The 21,690-nt window shown below is 46.9% G+C and overlaps 1 protein-coding gene across 2 annotated transcripts in view; it reads right to left on the bottom strand.

Annotated features, from left to right (window-relative positions):
* The window catches only part of PLEKHA2 (pleckstrin homology domain containing A2), a 68,390-nt gene that overhangs the window by 15,936 nt on the left and 30,764 nt on the right, over nucleotides 1–21,690 (bottom strand). For both annotated transcript variants that reach the window (XM_029066531.2, XM_029066530.2), the window contains exons 3-5: nucleotides 10,243–10,299; nucleotides 3,128–3,176; nucleotides 1,716–1,813 (exon numbers count right to left, since the gene is read on the bottom strand). In XM_029066531.2, coding sequence (XP_028922364.1) covers nucleotides 1,716–1,813; nucleotides 3,128–3,176; nucleotides 10,243–10,299 — 204 coding nt within the window. The remainder of the gene's footprint in view (nucleotides 1–1,715; nucleotides 1,814–3,127; nucleotides 3,177–10,242; nucleotides 10,300–21,690) is intronic.

The following is a 21,690-nucleotide window of genomic DNA, read 5'->3' as shown; positions in this document are numbered from 1 at the left end:
CAAACTGATTCTCTTTCCCTCTTCAAAACCTTACTTAAAAATCACCTCCTCCAAGAGGCCTTCCCAGACTGAGCTCCTCTTCCCCCTCTACTCCCTCTGCCATCCCCCCTTTACCTCTCCGCAGCTAAAGCCTCATTTTCCCCTTTTCCCTCTGCTCCTCCACCTCTCCCTTCCCATCCCCACAGCACTGTACTTGTCCGCTCAACTGTATATATTTTCGTTACCCTATTTATTTTGTTAATGAATTGTACATCGCCTTGATTCTATTTAGTTGCCATTGTTTTTACGAGATGTTCTTCCCCTCGACGCTGTTTAGTGCCATTGTTCTTGTCTGTCCGTCTCCCCCGATTAGACTGTAAGCCCGTCAAACGGCAGGGACTGTCTCTATCTGTTGCCGACTTGTTCATCCCAAGCGCTTAGTACAGTGCTCTGCACATAGTAAGCGCTCAATAAATACTATTGAATGAATACAATGGAGGTAAAAGGTGCAGTCCTTGCCCTCAAAGCACTTACCATCTAATTGGGGAGAGAAGTTTCAAGGGATCTAGGATATAACTTGTGCACATGCAAATTGGCTATTAAATTTAAAATGAAGACAAAGTCTTGGACCTCTGTTGTACGTTTAATAGAAAATCCATTTAGTCCAAGTTTGTATAAACATAATTTGAGGGCAAGGGGATAGAGAATTGGTAAATCCTCTAGAATCAGCGTGACTAGCCGATAGAGCAAGGTCCTAGGAGTCAGAAGAACCTGGGTTCTAATCCAGGCTCTGCCACCTATCTGGAGTGTGGCCTTGGGCCAGTCACTTAACTTCTCTGCAACTCAGTTACCTCATCCATAAAATGGGGATGAAGACTTTGAGCCTCATGTGGGACGTGGACTGTGTCCAATCTGATTAGCTGTGCCTGGCGCATAGTAAAGCGCTTAACAAATACCCTAAACATAATAATATTTTTTAAAAATCCTCATAAGTCATTCACCCAACAAACACCGGGCCCAGTTCTGGGCTTCTAGAGAAGAAGGGAAGAAGAAAGATGGGCTCTTTGCCAAAGAAAACGAAGAAGCCACCACTGCCTCAAGGGGCAACCCCAGCCCTGGTTCAAGGACACTTCCACAGGGAGAAAAACACACGTCTACTCGCTCCAGCCCAAACTAGTTCCATTGTTCTGAGACGAAAGTGAGACAACTCTCCAAGGGGTGGGCAGGCTGCTGTCTGCTGAGTCCGGAATTTCAACTTCCCTTCTATCTCCTCTTTCCCACTTCCTACTCTCCCCCGACTTAACCACGACCGTTGTGGTGTGCGAGGACACAGCTGAGATCTGGCAATTCTCCCCACTCCCCAACCCACCTCGGGGTGTGAATCTGAGTCATGAGGGTAACTGACAACGTGACTACCAGAGCCCGGCTGGGAAATCGTCAGTGATGCCGCTCCAGAGGGGATTCTCCGAGAATCTCCCCAGTTGGGCCCCCACATCCAGCCTTGGATCGGTCTCTAACTTTTGGTTCCACTTATGGTGCACCCACTGAGATACAAGGGGAAATGGATAGAGATCAGAGAAGCAGCAGCCAACTAGAAAAGCCCCTGCCCAGGTTGATGCTTCTTTCCACAGCTCTCCATCCTCTTGATGAAAATGTGGACAGAACTTCATTTTAAGGAAAGGGCTCCCTGTTGGCGGGGGGAGGGGCAGGGAGGCAGGGGGGAGAGCTATACATACCGTGATCTTGCTGGCTTGGTTTAGGGCCTCAACCCAATCCTTTAAGTCATCTTTGTCATTGGCCTGAAGGAAGTACCGTTGGGAGCGGGCGTTGATGACTGCAGAGGGAGAGAGGGAGTCTTGGATCAGTGCTCATCATTACCCAAACACCTGAGCAGCGGCCCTCGTGGCCATCATTAAAACTGGAGAGCAGTGCTCAGTATGTGCTGGGGCTCCCTGAAGCACCGCTCCCAGACCTGATGGCAGAGATCTAGAAGCTCTGGGGAGAAGCCGGAATCTTTCACCCATGAGAGGGCTACCGGCTGAGTTCAAGACAAACCAGAAGCCTTAGAATCAGCAAGGAGCCACAGAAGCCCTGAGGTAAGTGTGAAAAGTAACAGTGCTTCCGCTCATCAACACCTCACCACCTTAGCCTCCTGATCTCAAACCTTCCTTCCCTCCCTGGGCCCCTTCCAGGAGAAGAGGCCATTTTGCAGGGTTTCAGGTCTCAGTACAAATTCACCACAGCTCAAGAGCATCCTTAGGGGAGCCTGACCAAGGCCAATCATTCACAAGTTAGAGGTTTGGCTCAGTTGATTTCTGTGGTGTTTGTGTGCGCACACACACACACACACAAAGACATCATAATCATCCAGTTCTGACTGCCCCACAGAATCCCTGAGATTCACTGGGCAAGAAAGAGATCCCCATCCCAGCTTGAGAGGCTCTGCATTCTTCTCCTGCCAAGAGCTGGCTGTGGTAACCAGGACCTGGACTCTCCAAACAGTCTAACACAGAGGGCCACCATAGCTTTCTATCGAACAGGCATTTTCCTCATAGTTTCCTTCAGCATTGCTGTGGCAAAGGGATGACAAGCGTGACACCTGACATGGTTTCAAGTTCTTGGGATGAGATGGGATGGAGAAGGAGGAGGGTGCAGACAAGGGCCCTTCCACCCCACCTACAAGGGACACGTATGGGAAGCAGTGGTATATTTCTTCACTGCCTTGAATGCTCTCCTCTACACCCCTCAGCATAGCTTCTCCTGCTCAGCTGAGAGAACAGTGGGCGGCAGTGCCCGGGGGTAGGGGGAGAGAATCAAGCACAGCTGAAAGTAGCTGTTCGCATCAGCACATATGGGCAGGCAACTAAGGCAATGGCAGCAGCAACTGAAGAGCAATAGTTGTTCCAGGTGTGGGAGTAGCCAAGAGCTCCAAAGTGACAAGCAGTCACTTCCTAGCTTCCCCAGCTGCTACAGCATGTCTCATGAGTCTCATGAAAATTTACCCATATGTGCCTGCATGCACACCCACACACACAAGAGCGCAGTCTTGTCTCATGTGGCCGTCAGACTGTAACTAGGCAGAGTTAGAAGCAGTTATGAGAGCCGTTAGAAACGGTTAGAAATCCTTTCCCCCAGGCAAGGTACTTACCGAAGCAAAACGGAGTTTTTGGTTTCTGTTTCGGCGTAGCAATACTCACCTAAAGGGAAGAGAGAAACACACACACACACACGCACACACACACATACACAAACAAGCATTTATATATTGATGTGCATAGGCAAATGTACATCTCCAGCTTGTCAACAGCTTTCAAAAATCATTCGGCTCCACGAAATGTCAATTTGGCCAGGTAAATTAGCATTGGCTTCCACACATGTGTATCCATGTTTTCCTCCCATCCCCTCTTATAATTACAAATTCTCTCAACCCACTCATCTCCAAAAGCCCCAAACAGATGTTGGGACAAAAGGGACAACCAAATGACTTGGAACCCCACCGCACCGGCCCCTTGTGCCATCCCATGCCACATTCCCTAGCTAGGTCTCTAGACTGTAAGCTCGCTGTGGGCAATGTTGTCTGTTTATTGTTGTACTGTACTCTCCCAAGAGCTTAGCCCAGTGCTATGCACACAGTAAGTGCTCAATAAATATGACTGAATGAATGAAAGGTGCCCACATGATACCCAGGTTTCCAGTTTTGTTAGCCCTGTTGAGGGATTCTGTACGTGCCGCATTCATGATGGAGACATATGTTCAGAGGCAATAGCTCTCACACGGGAAAAGCCTACACACAGCTCACAGCAATCCCTCCAGCTTTTTGAGACCTGCTCCTAATAGAAATCTGCACTCTAGCTTCCCCCAATTCAGCTCCTAAAATTACATTGTGAAAATTCTACCATATGTTACCACCATATGGGATAGAGAGGAGTAAAATCAATCAATGGTATTTATTGAGCACTTACTGTGTGCAGAGCACTATACTACACACTTAAGAGAGTCCACGGAGTTGTTAGACCATTTCCTGCCCACACTGAGTTTACAGTCTACAAGAGGAGATAGACATTAATATAAATTAATGCTTTTCAGATATGCACATAAGTACTATGAACCCGAGGGTGGGGTGAATACCAAGTGTACAAAGGGTTCTGATACAAGTGCATAGATGATGCAGAAAGGAGAGGGATAAAAGAGGGCTTAAATGGGGAAGGCCTCTTAGAGGAGATGGGATCTTAATACAGCTTTGAAGATGGGGAGTGTGGTGATCTAGCAAAGAAGATCTCTTTTTCCATATTTCTTACTGAATTCTGCCTCCATTCAAAGATAAAATGCTAAACTGAGAGCCAAAGGAACTGGAGTCTACTTTTAGCTTTGCAGGGAGGTAGCACAGCCTTGGGGAAAGAGCACAGGACTGGGAAGTAAGGAGACCCAGGTTCTAATCCCAGCTCTCTCCCTTGCCTGCTGTGTGACCTCAGGCAAGTTCATTCGATCATATTTATTAAGCAATTACTGTGTGCAAAACAGTGTACTAGCACTTAACTAAGCACTTCACTTCCTTGTGCCTCCATTTCCTCATCTGTAAAATGGGAATAAAATACTTGTTCTCTCTCTTAGAATGTGGCTGCTCTTGGCAAAGGGATTGTGTTTAATCTAATTGTTGGGTATCTAGCACAGTGCCTTGCATATAGTGTTTAATAAATACATACCATTATTATTCTTTGGAAGAGTCACTTAACCTCTCAGCTTTACTTACCCCAACAATAAAGTTGGGGTGATATTTACTGGACTGCTTTCACAGAGACTTTTGTGAGGCTCAAGAAGATCTTACCCCTTATACTCCCTTAGAAGAGGTCTCTGCACACAGTAAGGGTTCAATTCATTCACTCATTAAATTGTATTTATTGAGTGCTTACTGTGTGCAGAGCACTGTACTAAGCGCTTGGAAAGTACAATTCGGCAACAGATAGAAACAATCCCTACCTAACAATGGGCTCAATAAAGACCACTGATTGACTGCCAAAGAATAGCTTTATCAAGGCAGTGGCATCCATATTTAAGAGACTCATCTCCACCTCTTTCTACCCAAGCCAATGAGCATGGGGTAGAGATCAAACATGGATAAGCAAGCATGCACCCTCTCCCCCAGCTAAAGTGCTCAGAGCACTACAGCCTCATTCAGACAGAGTGAGGAATGAGAAGTCTTGTCGCAGTTGGTGGGGAGGTACATGGTCCATTTTTGCAGCCTGCACTGAGGGCCTGGGGGCCCGAGGAAGGCCCAGTAGCTGTCGCAGATCGTACCCCTGTGAGCCGGCTCTAGAGCAATAATTTGCAGGGCAGCAGTTGGCTGGCACATCCTGTGAACACGCAAGCAGAGCGGTGTGGACGGGGAGGTCACCTGCAGCGTGACGCACGGGGAACCGCGCAACTGCTGAGCTGGCTGCGGGAACTTGCTCATATCTGATCAGACACGCAGACCACATGAGGTAACAAATCTGCTGGCTTCAACTGTAAGGTCACTGCCAAGCCAGCTCCACCCACTGCCAAGCCAACTCCACCCTCTACAGCCCTGGCAGGACAGGGGAGCCCTTACAGCACAGATGCCGCAGCTCTTGAGAGCACCAGGAAGGATCTCTGGTTCAGTAATTCTAACCTCAGACTTGAAAATGATTAACTTTGAGACCCTAAACAAGTCATTTTACCCTCCTGGCAGGGGACTCAGAAAAGCAGATGAAAGTTGGTATTTGTTAAGCGCTTACTATGTGCAGAGCACTGTTCTAAGCACTGGGGTAAACACAGGGGAATCAGGTTGTCCCACGTGGGGCTCACAGTCTTAATCCCCATTTTACAGATGAGGAAACTGAGGCACAGAGAAGTTAAGTGACTTGCCCAGTCACACAGCTGACAAGTGGCAGAGCTGGGATTCGAACTCATGAGCCCTGACTCCAAAGCCCGTGCTCTTTCCACTGCACCACGCTGCTTCTCTAGCGTGTTACCAAGAGACACAGAACTGTACAATGGAGCTAGATAACTGTTCAGAAAGGTCAATGATATTTACTGAACACTTGCTGTGTTCAAAGCATTGTACTAAGTACTTGGGAGTGTACAACAGAGTTGAGTTGGTAGACAGGATTCCAGCCTATGAGAAGCAGCATGACCTACTGGAAAGAGCATGGGCCTGAGAGAGGACTTGGGTTCTAATCCCAGATAAACCATGTCTGCTGTGTGACCTTGGGCAAGTCACTTGACTTGTCTGTGCTTCAGTTACCTCATCTGTAAAATGGGAATTAAGACTGTGAACCCCACGTGGGACATGGACTGTATCCAACCTTATTAGCTCAAAATAGCACATGGAACATCATTATCATCAATGGTATTGATTGAGCACTTACTATGTGCAGAGCACTATACTAAGCATTTGGGGGAGTCCAACAGAGTTGGCAAACACGTTCCCTGCTCACAAAGTAAGCACTTAAATTCCAGTAAAATAAAAAAGAATTTTACAATCTAGCAGGAGAGGAATACATTAAAATAAATTACAGTAGTGGGGAAGCAATTGAGTATAAGGATATGCACTGAAGAAGTGCTGACAGAGTTGTGGGTGAGTACCAAAGCATTTAGGAGACAAAAGAAAATAGCTTGGGGGGGAGGGATGAACAATAGTAATGGTAGCTATTAAGCACTTACTATGTGCCAGGCACTGTTCTAAGCACTGGGGTAGATACAAGGTAACCAGGTTGGACAGAGCTCCTGTCCCACCTGGGGCTCACAGTCTTAATCTCTATTTTACAGATGAGGTAACTGAGGCACAGAGAAGTTAAGTGAGTTGCCCAAGGTCACATAGCAGCCAAGTGGTGGAGTCAGGATTTGAACTCATGACCTTCTGACTCCCAGGCCTATGCTCTAGCCACTAACAAAAGCTTCCTGGAGGGTTTTAGAAGGGTTTCGAAGATTGGGAGAGTGGCGGTCTAATGGACATGAAGGGGCAGGGAGTTCCTGGCTGGAGGGAGGGCGTGAACATGGAGGTCTATGGTGAGACAGATGAGTGGAAGGCACAGTGAGTGGACTGCTTTTACCGGAACAAAGTACATGGTCTGGTAGAGGGAAAGGAGCAAGGATAAGGGCTGACCCTGACCAAAAGGAGGGGTTTCCCAGCTTCTTCGTTCTTTATGACTGCAGGCAAGGTCAGGGGAAGACCAGAAGAAAAATGGAGAAGGCGCTCTCGGGAGAGAGTCTGATGTAGCTCCAAGTCCAGAGCCCCAGATAGTCCAAGAGACTCCCTCTCTAATGCCATAAGTCGATTTTCTCCAACCAACCTCTGTATTCCAACCTCTAACTACCAGGCACCCCAGGACCGGAATACAAAGATTCTATGTAACCCAAGCCTTAGGCTGTCCCGGACCCACTGCCATTAGGTCTGAAAAGCACATCCTTTATAAATGAGGCAGCTTCCAAATCAAGGAAGCCCAAACCCTTCCACACCACCTCACCCGAGCCTCATTTATAAACCATGACTCATCAGGAGCAGAGAACAGTGTGGTTTTTTCCAACAAGCGCCAGCGGGTTTTAGAGGTCCCCATTAGGAGGACCCCTCCCCCAACTCCAAACCTTCCCCGGAGAGTATCCAATGCAGCCACAGCCCTGGGGCCATCAGGCCAGAGGAGACTCCCTGTCCACCCTGTGGCTAAGGGAGCTATATTTCTAGCCGCAAAGCTGGTACAAATTGCAGACGCAGTGCTAGCAAAGATACATTTTCATGGCCTTCTCTCCCCATTCTTCGTCATTATCTCTTCCCTCTAATCTCTCTCACTCTGCCCTGCACTTTCCTTTTTACTTCTGAACCCAGCGTCATCAGCTTACCTCCCTACTTTTCCCACCTGCCTCCCGGACTTTCCCACCTGACTCCCTGCCTTTCCTGCCTCACCATCTGCCTGCCTCACTGCTTTCCTGCAGAGGAAAGACCTGCCCTCCCTCTCAGAGTCCAGTTTAACACTCTTCCTGGGTGGCCAGCTCTCTTTATGATTTAAGTCTCACTTTCAAAGCCAACCTTGAGCAATAGCTCTTCCCTTCAAAGCAGCATCTAACCAGGAGGGCTTCCACAGCTCACTTCAGAAGTGAGCAAGGCCCAGCAGCACAGAGACCCACTATTAGCATCAAACCACAGCTCAGCCTGGGGCCAGTAGCTGTGAGAGAAATCAGAAACCTCTCAGAGGCCACCTCTTTGGACAGAACTGTGGGAGAACTGTGCCAGCTTCGGCAAGGTGTCCGGAAGCATTTTCTTCTGCTTGAACAGTTCCTCTTTCTGAAGGGACTGTGAAATCCCCTGGCCTGAGCCAAGAGAAGTCCGCTGTGTCACTGATAGGTGGGAGGTCCGTGCTGGTGCCTACCACAGGGTATGACTAGGGTTGTTGCTGTGAGGAGCGCAGCAACTTCTGGTCTTCATTAAATCCTTACAGGCCCCAATGCAGAGCAGGTGCTGTGGTTCTGCCCTCTGGCTGAATTAGAAGAGGTTATCAACCCACCAGTCTATCTGCCTCTCCTGCAGGTCATTTAGCTGGGCCTCTCCATGGCATCTCTCTAATTTTCTGGCAGGCTCCACCCAGCATTCACAATAAACCCTTATAGGTGATTATGAAAAGACACTGCTGCAACAACATCTGTCTCCCCCTCTAGACTGTAAGCCTGTAATGGGTAGGGACTGTGTCTGTTCTGTTGTACTCTCTCAAGAGCTGAGTACAGTGCTTTACACATAGTAAGTACTCAATAATAACAGTAATGATGGTATCAATAAATACCACTGTTTGATTGATTGATTGGCCTGCTGAATCACCATCAGGGCCCTTCTAATTCATGCTTTACGAGAAGCGGTTCTTGGCTATTTTAGTAGGCAAATGCTCTTCTCCCCTCTTTCTCAGTTGAGGAAACTACTTGAGGAAGTATGTTTTCTCCCCTCCTGTTGGCTTTTTCCCTGTTAGGAACTGGAGGGTTTCCTAGACCACCTTCCTGTTGGTCCCATACCCAAAGGTGGTATGATTTCCCAGCCAGGAGTCCATCACAGCCCACCAAAGCTTTGGGGAGCATTTTTTTTTAAATGGTACTTGTTAAGCAATTACCAGATGCCAAGCACTGTACTGACCCCTAGAATAGATATAAGACAATCAGATCACAGTCCCGGTTCCACATGGGGTTCATAGTCTAAACTGGAGGGAGTAGGATTTAATCCCTATTCTACAGATGAGGTAATTGGGACAGAGGGAAGTTAAGTGACTTGGTTTAGGTCTCACACAGCTGAAAAGTGGTGGATCCACAATTAGAATCCAGGTCCTCTGACTTTCAGGCTGGTGCTCTTTCCACTAAGCCATGCTGCTCCTAGAGAAGCAGTGTGGCTCAGTGAAAAGAGCCTGGACTTGGGAGTCAGAGGTCATGGGTTCTAATCCTGGCTCTGCCACTTGTCTGCTGTGTGACTTTGGGCAAAGTCACTTAACTTCTCTGTGCCTCAGTTACCTCATCTGTAAAATGGGGATTAAAACTATGAGCCCTACATGAGACAACCTGATTACCTTGTATCCCCCCCCACCAGTGCTTAGAACAGTGCTTAGAGAAGGAGCATGGCTCAGTGGAAGAAGCAAGGGCTTGGGAGTCAGAGGTCATGGTTTCTAATCCCGGCTCCACCACTTGTCAGCTGTGTGACTTGGGACGACTCACTTAACTTCTCTGTGCCTCAGTTACCTCATCTATAAAATAGGGATGAAGATTGTGAGCCCCAAGTGGGACAACCTGATCACCTTGTACCCCCTCTTAGAACAGTGCTTAGAACAGTGCTTTGCACATAGTAAGCGCTTAACAAATATCACCACTATCATTATCATTATTATTATTATTATCATTACTATTAATAATGTTGGCTGAAGATGGTTCACAATGGGGAGGAGGGACGGGGGGTGAGTATTTTCCTGCTTCCCCCAATACCAATCCCTGGGGCCTAGATGCTGGGAACTAGAATCAACCCAGGAACATGGTCACCTAACATTCTAGCCCAAATTCTATGTTTAGGGAGGAAGAATTTGTTAGGTAAAACCTAGAGGGAGTATACCCCAATTTCTTGCTATCAACAAAGAAGCTGATGTGATGCTCTGAAGTATGGAGAAATTTTAATAAGGAGTTGGGGCCCTCAACTCCTGCCTCTCACAGAGGGCCTGACCCTTCCTCACAGTTAGATACCAAACCAACTTAGAGGTCACTCATTACCAAAGCTTCAGGCTACTTTACCTTTGAAATATAGGTCAGCTGTAAAGATCCAACAGCTCCTGCCCCAATTGCCAGGTTCTGAAAGAGATTTTAAAAGATAAAGTTAGTCAACAAGAAACCCACAGGCAAAGCATATTTCACCTCTTCCTTCTCTCTTTTCCTTTTCTTTCATGCTCTTGCAGCCATACTATGTAGCTTTTCACCCATCCAACCCGAACAAGGACACTTTTCAAGTAGCACATTACTAAGCAACATCAATCTTCAATCACCACTGCTGCTGCCCTTCAAAGACAAGGGCATATCATGGACTTGGGACTACTGGGACATTGTTGTACACATTATTCTCAAGGGTTACTTTTCCACTTAACTCATAACTAAAGTGTTCCTCTTAGCGGTGACTCCTAGGGATGTGAAAGACCTGGGTGCTATCTTGCCTTTGATAATTGGTCTTGGTCTCCTCAGAATCTTCTCTACTGGAACCCTCTTCTGATTTTGGGGTCACCTCAGGAGGGTGGATTACCCCTTGGGGTGGTGAAGGCAAAAAAGAATCATCAGCAAGCTCACAATGGATCACAATGGCTATCTCCCTCAGGGAGCTTCTGGGGAAGAGGCAATGATGGGAAATTTGCTGGAGGTACACGTAGACCCAAGACAGGGCAACTCAGTTGCTAGTGGCTGCTGCAGTGATTTGATCCAGTTTCCCCTGAGGAATCATGTAGGTTTAAATATCATCGATTGATGCTTGGGGTCACCTCAGTCTTCTTTCTTCATTGCATGACCCTCAATGTCAACTCTCGGATAGTGAAATGGTAATAATAATAATAATAATGATGATGATGATGAGTGGCCTAAGAGAAGGCCAAGTGCAGCGGGTTATATGGGGCTCCAGGCAGGCCTCAGAAACCAGAGAGCTCTAACTTCCAGAGTGGAAAAGAGGGCCTGGGTCTCCTCCACAGCCCTCTTCCAAAGTGGCCTGAGGACTCCGGAGTTTTTGTCTTGAATCCGGAGGACAAAGTGCGGGGGACGGGGGGAGGATGCGTTTCGGGAATAGGAACATTTCTTACATACACCCACACACAATTATAACAGACATGAGCTGATCAGATTTCTACTGCTTAATTCCCTCTGGCACCCCTTCCTGCCCCGCCTTCCTCCCCCAACCCACTTCCCCATCTCTTGCCAGGAGACAAAATGTCCAATTGCAAACAGCTCATCCCCCTGGAAACTGACAGAAGAATTCCAGGAGCTCCAGAGTCTAAAGCCTCATCATCAGAAGCAGGAAACCTCAGGTCAGGGACAGAAAACGGGTTTGGGAAGAAGCCTCGAGAAAACGCAGAGCATGACATCAGTTTGGTCTAAAAACACACACACACACCCCCCCCCCCCCATGTGACAAGCAAAAGAAAAGAGCAGCTGACGGCCACTCTGACACTGCCCACCATCTCTGGGGTAAAGGTACTGCCCCACTTCTCCCTGTGCCCCTCTCCTGGGGTGACATCCAGAAGGACTCACCCCCCCCCTCCAAGGGAGACCCCATGATCCAACCACTTAAACTAACCCCAATAGAGACTGAGGACTGATAGCCCCAGGTTTCAAGTAACCAGACTCAAACTGCCAGCTGTGCATCCACTTCAATTACCTGGACTAGAAGATGAACAGTGAGGCCTCTGCTGCCAAGGTGGACAAGAGACAGTGCCACAGAGATGGTTTCTCTTCGAAGGGACCTGTCAAAGCCTGGGGATGGGACTTCCCAGCATCCTTGTACATGATGAGGAAGCAGGAGGCTGTTGTTGAACCCTGGACAGCCAGCCTTTCCCAGTATGTTAAATTCATGCTAAGGGAGGGCAGCACAGACGGACAGAGGGAACCTTCTATAAAAACACCTTGTGTTTCGCTAGCTCTCTAGACATGATCTCACTTATCCTCATGATGTCCTTGAGAGGCAGGGAATGTTCTTCCCATTTTACCATGGGAGAATCTGAGGCCCAGAAAGCAGAAGTGTGGCTCCACTGAATGGTGCCAAAGTCAGAACCCAGGCCTCCTAATTCACAGCCACATGCTCTTGTCTGCTTTGCCAAACTGGTATTTTCACTGGGCATTTCTACTCAATCTACAGTAGATCAACTTGAAACAATATGGCTTAGTGGAAAATGGGAGTCAGAGGAGCTAGGTTCTAATCCCAGCACTGCCACTTGCCTGCTCTGTGACCTTGGACAAGTCACTTAATTTCTTGGGGCCTCTGTTTCCTCATCTGTGAAATGCAAATTAAATGCCTGTCCTCCTTCCCCCTTACACTCTGAGCCCCATGACAGATGGAGACTGTGTCCAACCTAATTATCCTGTATATACCCCAGTGCTTAGTACAGTGCTTGGCCCACCATAAACTGTACCAAATTCTGTAGTTATTATTGAAGCAGCCAGGTTAGCCTGACCATCCCAATTCTCTCTAGGGAAAATGAGGGGCTGGAGAACCTTCCCAGAGTGCTTTGCTACTGGGCCTGAAATCTTGTAAGTGTACATATTTACCACATGGGTGGTAAAATCATGCCCTTCTCTCTAGCCCCTAATAGTGGAAATGGTGCAAATCCCCACAATCCATCAACAACCCCTCTTCCACACTGAGTGTAACCAAACAGATGGATTGGCTGTGAACCGATTCACTGAGCGCAGAGAGCTCCAGGGTTCAAGGGATAGGGGTGAGGGGTTTCAGGACGGCTCCTCCTTTTCATCCAATCCTGAGGGAGAGTAGCCCTGGCCCCACTCAAAAGCCAACCTTCCTATCAGTCAGTGGTATTTATTGAGCACTTACCTAATGCAGAATTAGCAAAGATATTCCCTGGCCATAATGAGTTTACGGTCTGGGGGGAGACAAACATTAATATGAATAAATAAGTAATTTATGATAGAGGGACCCTACCATTAGGACTCTGGAAAGATCATGATCAGTAGTATTTATTGAACACTGTTCTAAGCCTTTAAAGATCATGGCCATTCATAACCAAGGACCTTTGCCTGGGACAGTGAGGAGCCTAAGGAGAGGCCCTTTCAACTACATTATTGTGCCTAATGTTCTTAATTTTTGACTGATGAATTTTTCATTGCAACCACTGTTTGTAATTTTTTTTTACTATTTGTTTTCTATTTGTCTGAATTGCTTATCTTGTATCTACCCCAGGGCTTAGCATGGTGCTGAGCACAAAATGCTCAGCAATCCATCATTCAATCAATGGAATTTATTGAGTGCTTACTATGTGCAGAGCACTGTACTAAATGCTTGGCAGAGCACAATACAACAGAATTAGCAGATACAGTCCCTGTCCATAACAAGCTTACAGTCTAGAAAAAGGAATAAATAGCAAAATGAGAATAAAATAATAAAACTAGTGCCCAAGGGAAAGGTGAACTTGACATAGGTACTAAATCCCTAGGCAGAAGTTTACATTGTTTAAATCCATGTGAGATCTTGGTGGAGAGGGGAACCAGTTTAGTATGGCATATTTTTTTCAGGGGGAGGAAGTGGGCATGTTTCAAGAAAAAAAACTAAACTAAAAAGCTTTTAAATAGTCTAAGGTGCCTGTAGGTATTTTCCTTCAGTTTTTTATTTGTTTTGCTTTTTTAATGGTACTTGTTAAGCACTTACTATGTTCCAAGCACTGAACTAATCACTGAAGTAGGTACAAGAAAATCAGGTTGGACCCAGACCCTGTCCCCTATGGGGCTTTCAATCTAAGTAGGAGGGAGTAGGATTTAACCCCATTTTACAGATGAGAGAACTGAGGCATAGATGAGTTAAATGACTTGTCCAAGATCACACAGTGGCGGAACTGGGATTAGCACCCAGCTTTTCTGATTCCTAGGCCCATGCTCTTTCCATTAGGCCACACTGCTTCTGCTGTTCATTTATAATTTGTGCCCAGTATCCATGAATACTGCAGTACAATAACCAACAGTAAAATGACCAATGTGGCAGCTTGGAAATGAGCTCAGAAGCAAGCAAATTTGATTACATATGAAAGATAGATTTTTAAAAAAATGGTAATAAATTTAGTGTCTCTAGGGAGCACAATGATAAATCTGCCCTTGGGGTGGAAAATCCATCCTGACCCAAACTGCATTCCCAAGGGTTCAGGGTAGTTGCAGGGGAATCCCCCATTAGACTGTAAGTTTCCTGAGGGCAGGACCTGTGTCTTTTACTTCTTTTGTATTTCCCAAGTGTTTAGTACTATGCCTGCACACGGTAGGTGCTCAATAAAGGTTGTTGATGATGATCTTCCGGACACTTTAGATTGCCATTTTGAATGGAATTCTCCAGTGGAAATGATCATTTAATTGAAAACTCCAACTATATTTGAATTGTGAAACTGACCTTTATAACCTCACTTTATGATCTTTATAACTTCACTTAATGGTCAATTAATGGTATTTACTGAGTGCTTACTGTGAGCCGAGCACTCTACAAAAGTCGGTAGACATGCTCCCTGCCCACAAGGAGCTTAGTGTCTAGAGAGGGAGACAGATATCGATATAAACATAAATATTAATATAAAACAAAGGGAGCTCCCCAAGAAAGTGAAGGTAAATTGAGAAGATCAGGGAACTCAGAACACAGCCTTGAGGAACCTCCATATTTTGGGGATGTGAAGCAGAGGAATAGCTAGCCAAAGAGACTGAAGAGAACCAGGAAGAAACTCTGTCAGAAAAAACAAGAGTAGGTAGTAATAAAAACTGTGACATTTGTAAGCGCTTACTTGATGCTAAGCACTGTACTAACTGACAGGATGGATACAAGATAATCAGGTTGGCTACAGTCCCGGTCCCACATAGAGATCACAGACTAAGGTGGAAGGAGAACTGCTGTGCAATTCCCAATGTACCGATGTCAAGCCTGAGGCACAGAGAGGTTAAGTGGCTTGCCCAAAGTCACACAGCTGGTATATGGGAGAGCTGGAATTAGAATCCAGTTCTTCTTATTTCCAGGCCTGTCATCTTTCCACTAGACCATGCTGCTTCTTAGTATTTAAATGAATAAGCCAAGAGTACTTGAATTCCTATATACTAAAGTGCTTAGGGTGGCCAGTGGTTCAATCAATGGTATTTATTGAGCACTTACTATGTGAAAATACTTATTGTGTGCAGAGCACTGTTTGCAACCACAATACAACAGAGTTGGTAGACATATTCCCTTCTGACAAGGAGCTTACAGTCTAGAAAAGGAGACAGTTAGTAAAATAAAATAAGATATATTACATAAGTGCTCTGGGGCTGAGAGTGGGGTGAGTACAGGGTACAAATCCAAGTACAAGAGCAATGCAGAAGGGAGTGGGAGTATGGGAAATGAGGCTTCTTGGAGGAAATAATAATAACTGTAGTATTTGTTACGCGCTTACTTTTTGCCAAGTAGTGTACTGAGCTCTGGGGTAGATACAAGATAATTAGGTCCCACATGGGGTTCACAGTCTAAGTAGTGAGGAGAACAGGTACTGAATCCCCATTTTAAAGAGGAGGGAACTGAGGCACAGAAAAATTAAGTGACTTAGCCAAGGTCACACAGCAGACAGGTGGCTGAGCCAGGATTAGAACCCAGGTCCTCTGACTTCTGGCCCCATGCTCTTGTCACTAGGTTCTGCTGCTTCTCAATGGGGATATGATATTAGTTAGGCTCTGAAAGGGGGGAGGAGGTGTTCTGCTGTCAAGTCTGTAAGCTCCTTGTGGGCAGAGAACATGTCTACCAACTCTGTTGTACTCTCCCACACTCTCACTGCTTAGTACAAAGTATGCAATAAATACCCTCGATTAATATGAAGGGGGTGAGAGCTCCAAGCCAGAGGGAGGATGAGGGCAAGGGGTCAGCAACGAGATAGACGAGACCGAGGTACAGCGAGTAGGTTGGTGTTAGAGGAGCGAAGTGTGCGGGCTGGGTTGTAGTGGGAGATCAGTGAGGTCAGGTAGGAGGAAGCGAGCTGATTGAGTGCTTTAAAGCTGAGAGTAAGAAGTTTCTGTTTGATGTGGAGGTGGGTGGGCAACCACTGTAGGTTCATGAGGAGTAAGGAGTCGTGGACTTGACTATTTTTTAGAAAAATTATCTGGGCAGCAGAGGGAAGTAAGGGCTGGAATAGGGAGAAATAGGAGGCACAGAGGTCAATGAGGAGGCTGATGCAGCAGTCAAAGTGGGATATGATAAGTGCCTGGATCCGCATAGTAGCTATTTGGATAGAGGGGAAAGCATGTCTGAGCAATCACGAGGAACTTAATAATAATAATAATAATAATGTTGGTATTTGTTAAGCGCTTACTGTGTGCCGAGCACTGTTCTAAGCGCCGGGGTAGATACAGGGTAATCAGGTTGTCCCATGTGAGGCTCACAGTTAATCCCCATTTTACAGATGAGATAACTGAGGCACAGAGAAGTTAATTGACTTGCCCACAGTCACACAGCTGACAAGTGGCAGAGCCAGGAATCGAACCCATGACCTCTGACTCCGAAGCCCAGGCTCCTTCCACTGAGCCACACTGATTCCAACTTATCTTTGATTGGGACCCAGAGACCTTTGCAGGAAGAATGGCATAAAACAATAGTGCCAAATCAGCTGGTAGCGACAATCAACTCATGATTATCTCTGGCAATGAGGAACAGGGATAGCATGGATAATTAAAATCCACTGGTATTCCAAAATGCAAATCTAGCCAATAGTTTCCTTCCCCTCCCTCATGAAACTTTTCATCAGTGCTACTATTAAGTAGCCAAATGGCCAGCTTCATGTAGCAGCTTTTATTTTCCCTGCCCGTTGTTGGGAAGAGATGTCGTTGAGCAGGGGATTGGTCAGAATAAGGGAAGAAACCTGGAGCCTGAATAATCCAAAAATTGAGTAATAGGCCCTTGAATCAACACGAGCTCCCTCATTAAGAGATGAACATCGCAGCAGGACCAATATGTGACTCAAAAAAACGCACAGATGCTCCAGCAGAGCAGGACAGGAATACAGGCTGTAACTCTGATGCCTTCAGCTCCGGCACACACAATGTGAGACGTTGGGGCAGCAACACTGATCCTTAGAGTCCCCCACATCCCATGACCAGAGAGAGACATGAAAAATCCACAGCCAGGGTGGGAGCCACCTCAATTGCTCTTGTGCTGCAACCACAGCCCTAACCCTCAATAAGCCACATGCCACACAGACCATCGGGGGCGGGGGAGTGGAGAAGGGGGGCGAGGGGGTGGGGTAGGGGGTTGGGACGGTGGAGGCCCCTCTAAGTAGGGTGGGTAAAACCTCTAGGAGCACAACCGTCTTCAGCCTTCTCTACCAAACCATCCCAGAACAGGGGGAGTTAAATCATCCAATTGTGCTCGGTCAGCACGGGCCCTGCCCAGGGGCCCCTCTGTGGGTCTGGACAACTTGATCTCCCAATTTCTGCTTTTAAGTGAGGGACTACAAGCTGGGGCCCGACATCTGTTCCTTATCCTGAAGGGAGAAGTGAGATTTGGAGGGCTGATTCCTTGGGAGGAACCATTAACCCCGAGCAGCTCAGAATAACACATCTGGACAAAAGGGAAGAATCCTGTGCTCTGCAAGTGAGCACGCCAGGCTGGGATGATTTAGGGAGTCCCGGTTACCCCCAGCTCCGAATGGGAAGAACTCACAGGGATGAGGCGTGGCTCTGCCACATTGTGTGTCAGGGTCTACCCTCAGAGAAGATAGGGATTCAATAGGGGTTCCTGCTCCATCCTCTGCATCCTCTTGGGAAAGATAACCAAGAAATTTTAAAAAATGTTGCTGACCTCTATGCTGCCAGCTTGTCTCAGTTCTTTAGTGAGTGAGTGAGACTGACCCTGGCTCCCTGCCCAAACAGGAAGTATTGGTCCTTAGAACCAGCTCCTGACCCAGACATGTGGGCACGTGCGCACTCATCCACACGCTCACACACACACTTACACTGACTCACTTTCCTTCAGGGGGTTTAATCTCTTTAGAAGGGAGAACCCTCCCGTACCCCAGGGGGACAGCACACCATAGAGAAGGGAGGAGTTCCCGTCTCAGAGTATGACCCAGACAATGCACCTCAAGTACATTTCATAATTGGTGGTTGTCATCTCTGAGTCTCAATTATCTGTGATCAGGGGAGATGGTCGACCTGGATATTGAAATCCATAGATAATCCATCACTTCATTTCAGCCATTAATTCAAATCTCCTCCCTATACCAGGCTTTACATTAGAGCTAACAAATTGCAACACCAACTGGTTAGAATTGCACACAAGCAGAAGACCAGAGTTTTGTTTCTAACCTTTCATATATCTGTTGTCCACAGATACAGCTAAACCCTTCTTAGTTTTTCTAATTTTTCCCATTATGAACTGATTAGGAGTCTGTGGATTAATATTATCTGCCTAAATATCATCTTTTGTTATCAGATTCCACATGCTAACCACCTGCTGTTATATAACTTAAACCTATCTCTTTCAGTTTCACACTGTCCCTTAACTCTGATAATTATAACTATTAAGCATTTACTATATGTCAAAGCACAACTAAGCACTGGGGAGACACAAGATAATCAGATCGGATACAATCCCTGTCCTATAGGGGGCTCACAATCTATCTCCTTGGAGAAGCAGTATGGCCTAGTGGAAATTTTTTGGGCTTGGGAGTTAGAAGACCTGGTTTCTAATACCAGCTCCATCATATGTCTGCTGTGGGACCTTGGGGAAGTCACTTACCTTCTCTATGCCTCAGTTTACTCTTCTACAATAGGGATTAAAGAAATATGTGTTCTCTCTACCTCGACTGTGAGCCCCAAATGGGTCAAGGACTGTGTCTGACCTGATTAACTTATACCTATCCCAGTGTTTAGAATGGTGCTTGGTACATAGTAAGTGCCTAACAAATACCATAATTATTATTCCCACCCTCACCTCATCTTCTGGAAGAAGTACTAATGAGGGGTGAAACTGGCCCCAAACCTACCTTCACAGAAACCTCAGAAAGGTCTCCAGCTTAATTTTTGTTGTTTGGGGCTTTTGATGCTAATATTAAATAACATTAATAAAGGCACAATGATCACAGACCTCAATGCTCAACACACTTCTCCAAAGACACATTTTCTCCAACTGTTCTGTCCCTCACTTTGGCACATCTAATTTCTCTCAGGATGGGAATCCCCATTTCCTGGCTGGTCCTAACTGTACCCTACATCTCCTGGGCAGCTTTGGTATCTGACTGGGCTCCTACCCAAGTCCTCCAGGGTGTCTTCCTAAACCTCCTTTATTAAAGATCTTTCTTCCATACCACAACTGGCACAACCCTTGTTGATCCGTTGGGCCTACTTCCTTCTTCTTAGACTCACCCCATACTCACAGTTTAAGCAATTCCCTTTCAGAGCACTGACACTTGTTCATACCCTCCACTGCCTCATTCTGCAGAACCTGTGGCAGCTGCTTGCACTGTTTAACATCCTGACCTAGCGAGGCAATCTCTTGTCCTTCCCCCAAAAGAACAAATTCCTATAATGTGAGGGTTGTTTTCTCACAAAACCTCACATTCTCCACCCATTCTGACACCACATGCAATGAGCAAGGCAGTTGCTTTTGATCACATACCTCTGTTTGTCAGAAAGACAGTCCTTGATTCCCTTTCAATGTTTTAGCCCAAATGTGCAGGGAAATCACATGCTTTGGCAGATCTTAGTGCATAAGATCTGACACCTCTGTGGGTGGCTGTATGTGGCAAGGTGGCTGAAAGGAGTTGAGCTGATTGTCACAGACACTATGAAGGCCCAAACTGCCCAGAAGGTTTATATTCCTGATAGTTTCTCCATAGAAAAGCCTGAAAGAGTTGCTATGGCAGTATGGTCTAGTGGAGAAAGCATGAGCCCAGGAGTCAGAGGGATGTGGGTTTAAATCCCAGCTCTGCCACTTGTCTGCTGTGTGACCTTGGGCAAGTTACTTAACTTCTCTGTCCCTCAGTTACCTCACCTGTAAAATGGGGGTTGAGAATGTGAGCCTCATGTAGAACACTGACTGAATGCAAAACCCGATTTGCTTGTATCCATCCCAGCGCTTAGAACACTGCCAGGCACATAGTAAGCACTTAACAAATGCCACAGTTATTATTGCCATTAACTGAACACCAAGTGCTTAGTACAGTGTTCTGCATACAGGAAGTGCTCAATTAAATATCATTAAGAAGAAGAGGTTCCATGGTGTTATGATGCTAGTGGCTCTCTAGAGCTTCAAGAAATACAAAGACATTCCTGTAAGGGTATAGAGTATATGCTGACTCCTGTGATCCCATTCACTCTGAAAATCCTTGGGTCTGAGAATCACAAGCAAGACAGTACAGAAGGTGTAGCCTGAGCTGTCTCCCCGATAAATGGGCCAAATACAGTGCTGAAACTAAAAAACGTGTCTTACTGGGATATCCAGGACAACAGCCACTTCTGCTAGGCAGGTGGTGTAACGGTGATGATGTCAAGGACTGGGCCAGATGCCCCAGCCTCCCTCCCCCTAGCCTCAACCTGTTCGGCAGAGGAAGAAACCCCCAGAAAAGAGCCATTCTCTTTTCCCCAACACTCCCTGCACACCCAGTAGCTCTCTCCATAGCCTTGTGGGAGCACGTGCCCAGAGTTCGGGCACAGCAAGGCTGGGCCAGCGTCTCCTGCTTGGATCCCAGGCCTCCCTCCTCCTCCTGGGAACACCTTTGCTGGCTCAGGCCCTGAGGACTTCAGTGGCAGTGGTGGCAGTAGTGGTGGGAGTATTGGAGAGAGGGAGAACAGAAGGGAGGGAGGGATAATGATGATGATGATGATGGTATTTGTTAAGCGCTTACTATGTGCCAAGCACTGTTCTAAGTACTGGGGTGGATACAAGGTTTTCAGGTTGTCTCACGCAGGGTTCACAGTCTTAATCCCCATTTTACAGATGAGGTAACTGAGGCACAGAGAAGTTAAGTGACTTGCCCAAAGTCACACAACTGACAAGTGGCAGAGCCAGCATTAGAACTCACAACTTCTGACTCCTAAGCCCATGCTCTTTCCACTAAATCACGCTGCTTCTCTAGGGAGGAGGAGGGGGGCGAGTGGGCCACCTTCACCTCTTTGGTTCCGGCCTCACAGTGTGGCCATGCTTCCTACCGGCCTGGCCTTCAGGCACCTCCCCCAAAGGTGCTTGCTAACTGCGAGTCTCTGAAGAGGGTCTGCCTCCCCTCACTGGCCCCAGCTCGGACCCCGGTTTCCGGCCCCAACTTGCTGGTGATTAAAAGCCAATAGTGTCCGGGGAACGGGGAGGAGAGGTAAACCCTCCTCGTACTGCCCCCTTCCAGCCGGACACCACCGTCGCAACCAACCAACTTTCACAACCAGAATGGTGAGCCAAGTCTGGCCCATTGTGTCTTACTTGCAATAAACACCAGCCAAACCTCATTCTTTCTGCTAGTGGGGAGCCCAGCACTGGAAATGGCAGTCGACAGCAACAGC

This window comes from Ornithorhynchus anatinus, chromosome 5, assembly GCF_004115215.2.
Source record: "Ornithorhynchus anatinus isolate Pmale09 chromosome 5, mOrnAna1.pri.v4, whole genome shotgun sequence".
In the NCBI taxonomy this organism is placed as follows: Eukaryota; Metazoa; Chordata; class Mammalia; order Monotremata; family Ornithorhynchidae; genus Ornithorhynchus; species Ornithorhynchus anatinus.
The sequence above is the reverse complement of the archived record's forward strand: the minus strand, read 5'-3'. Positions and strand labels throughout refer to the sequence as shown.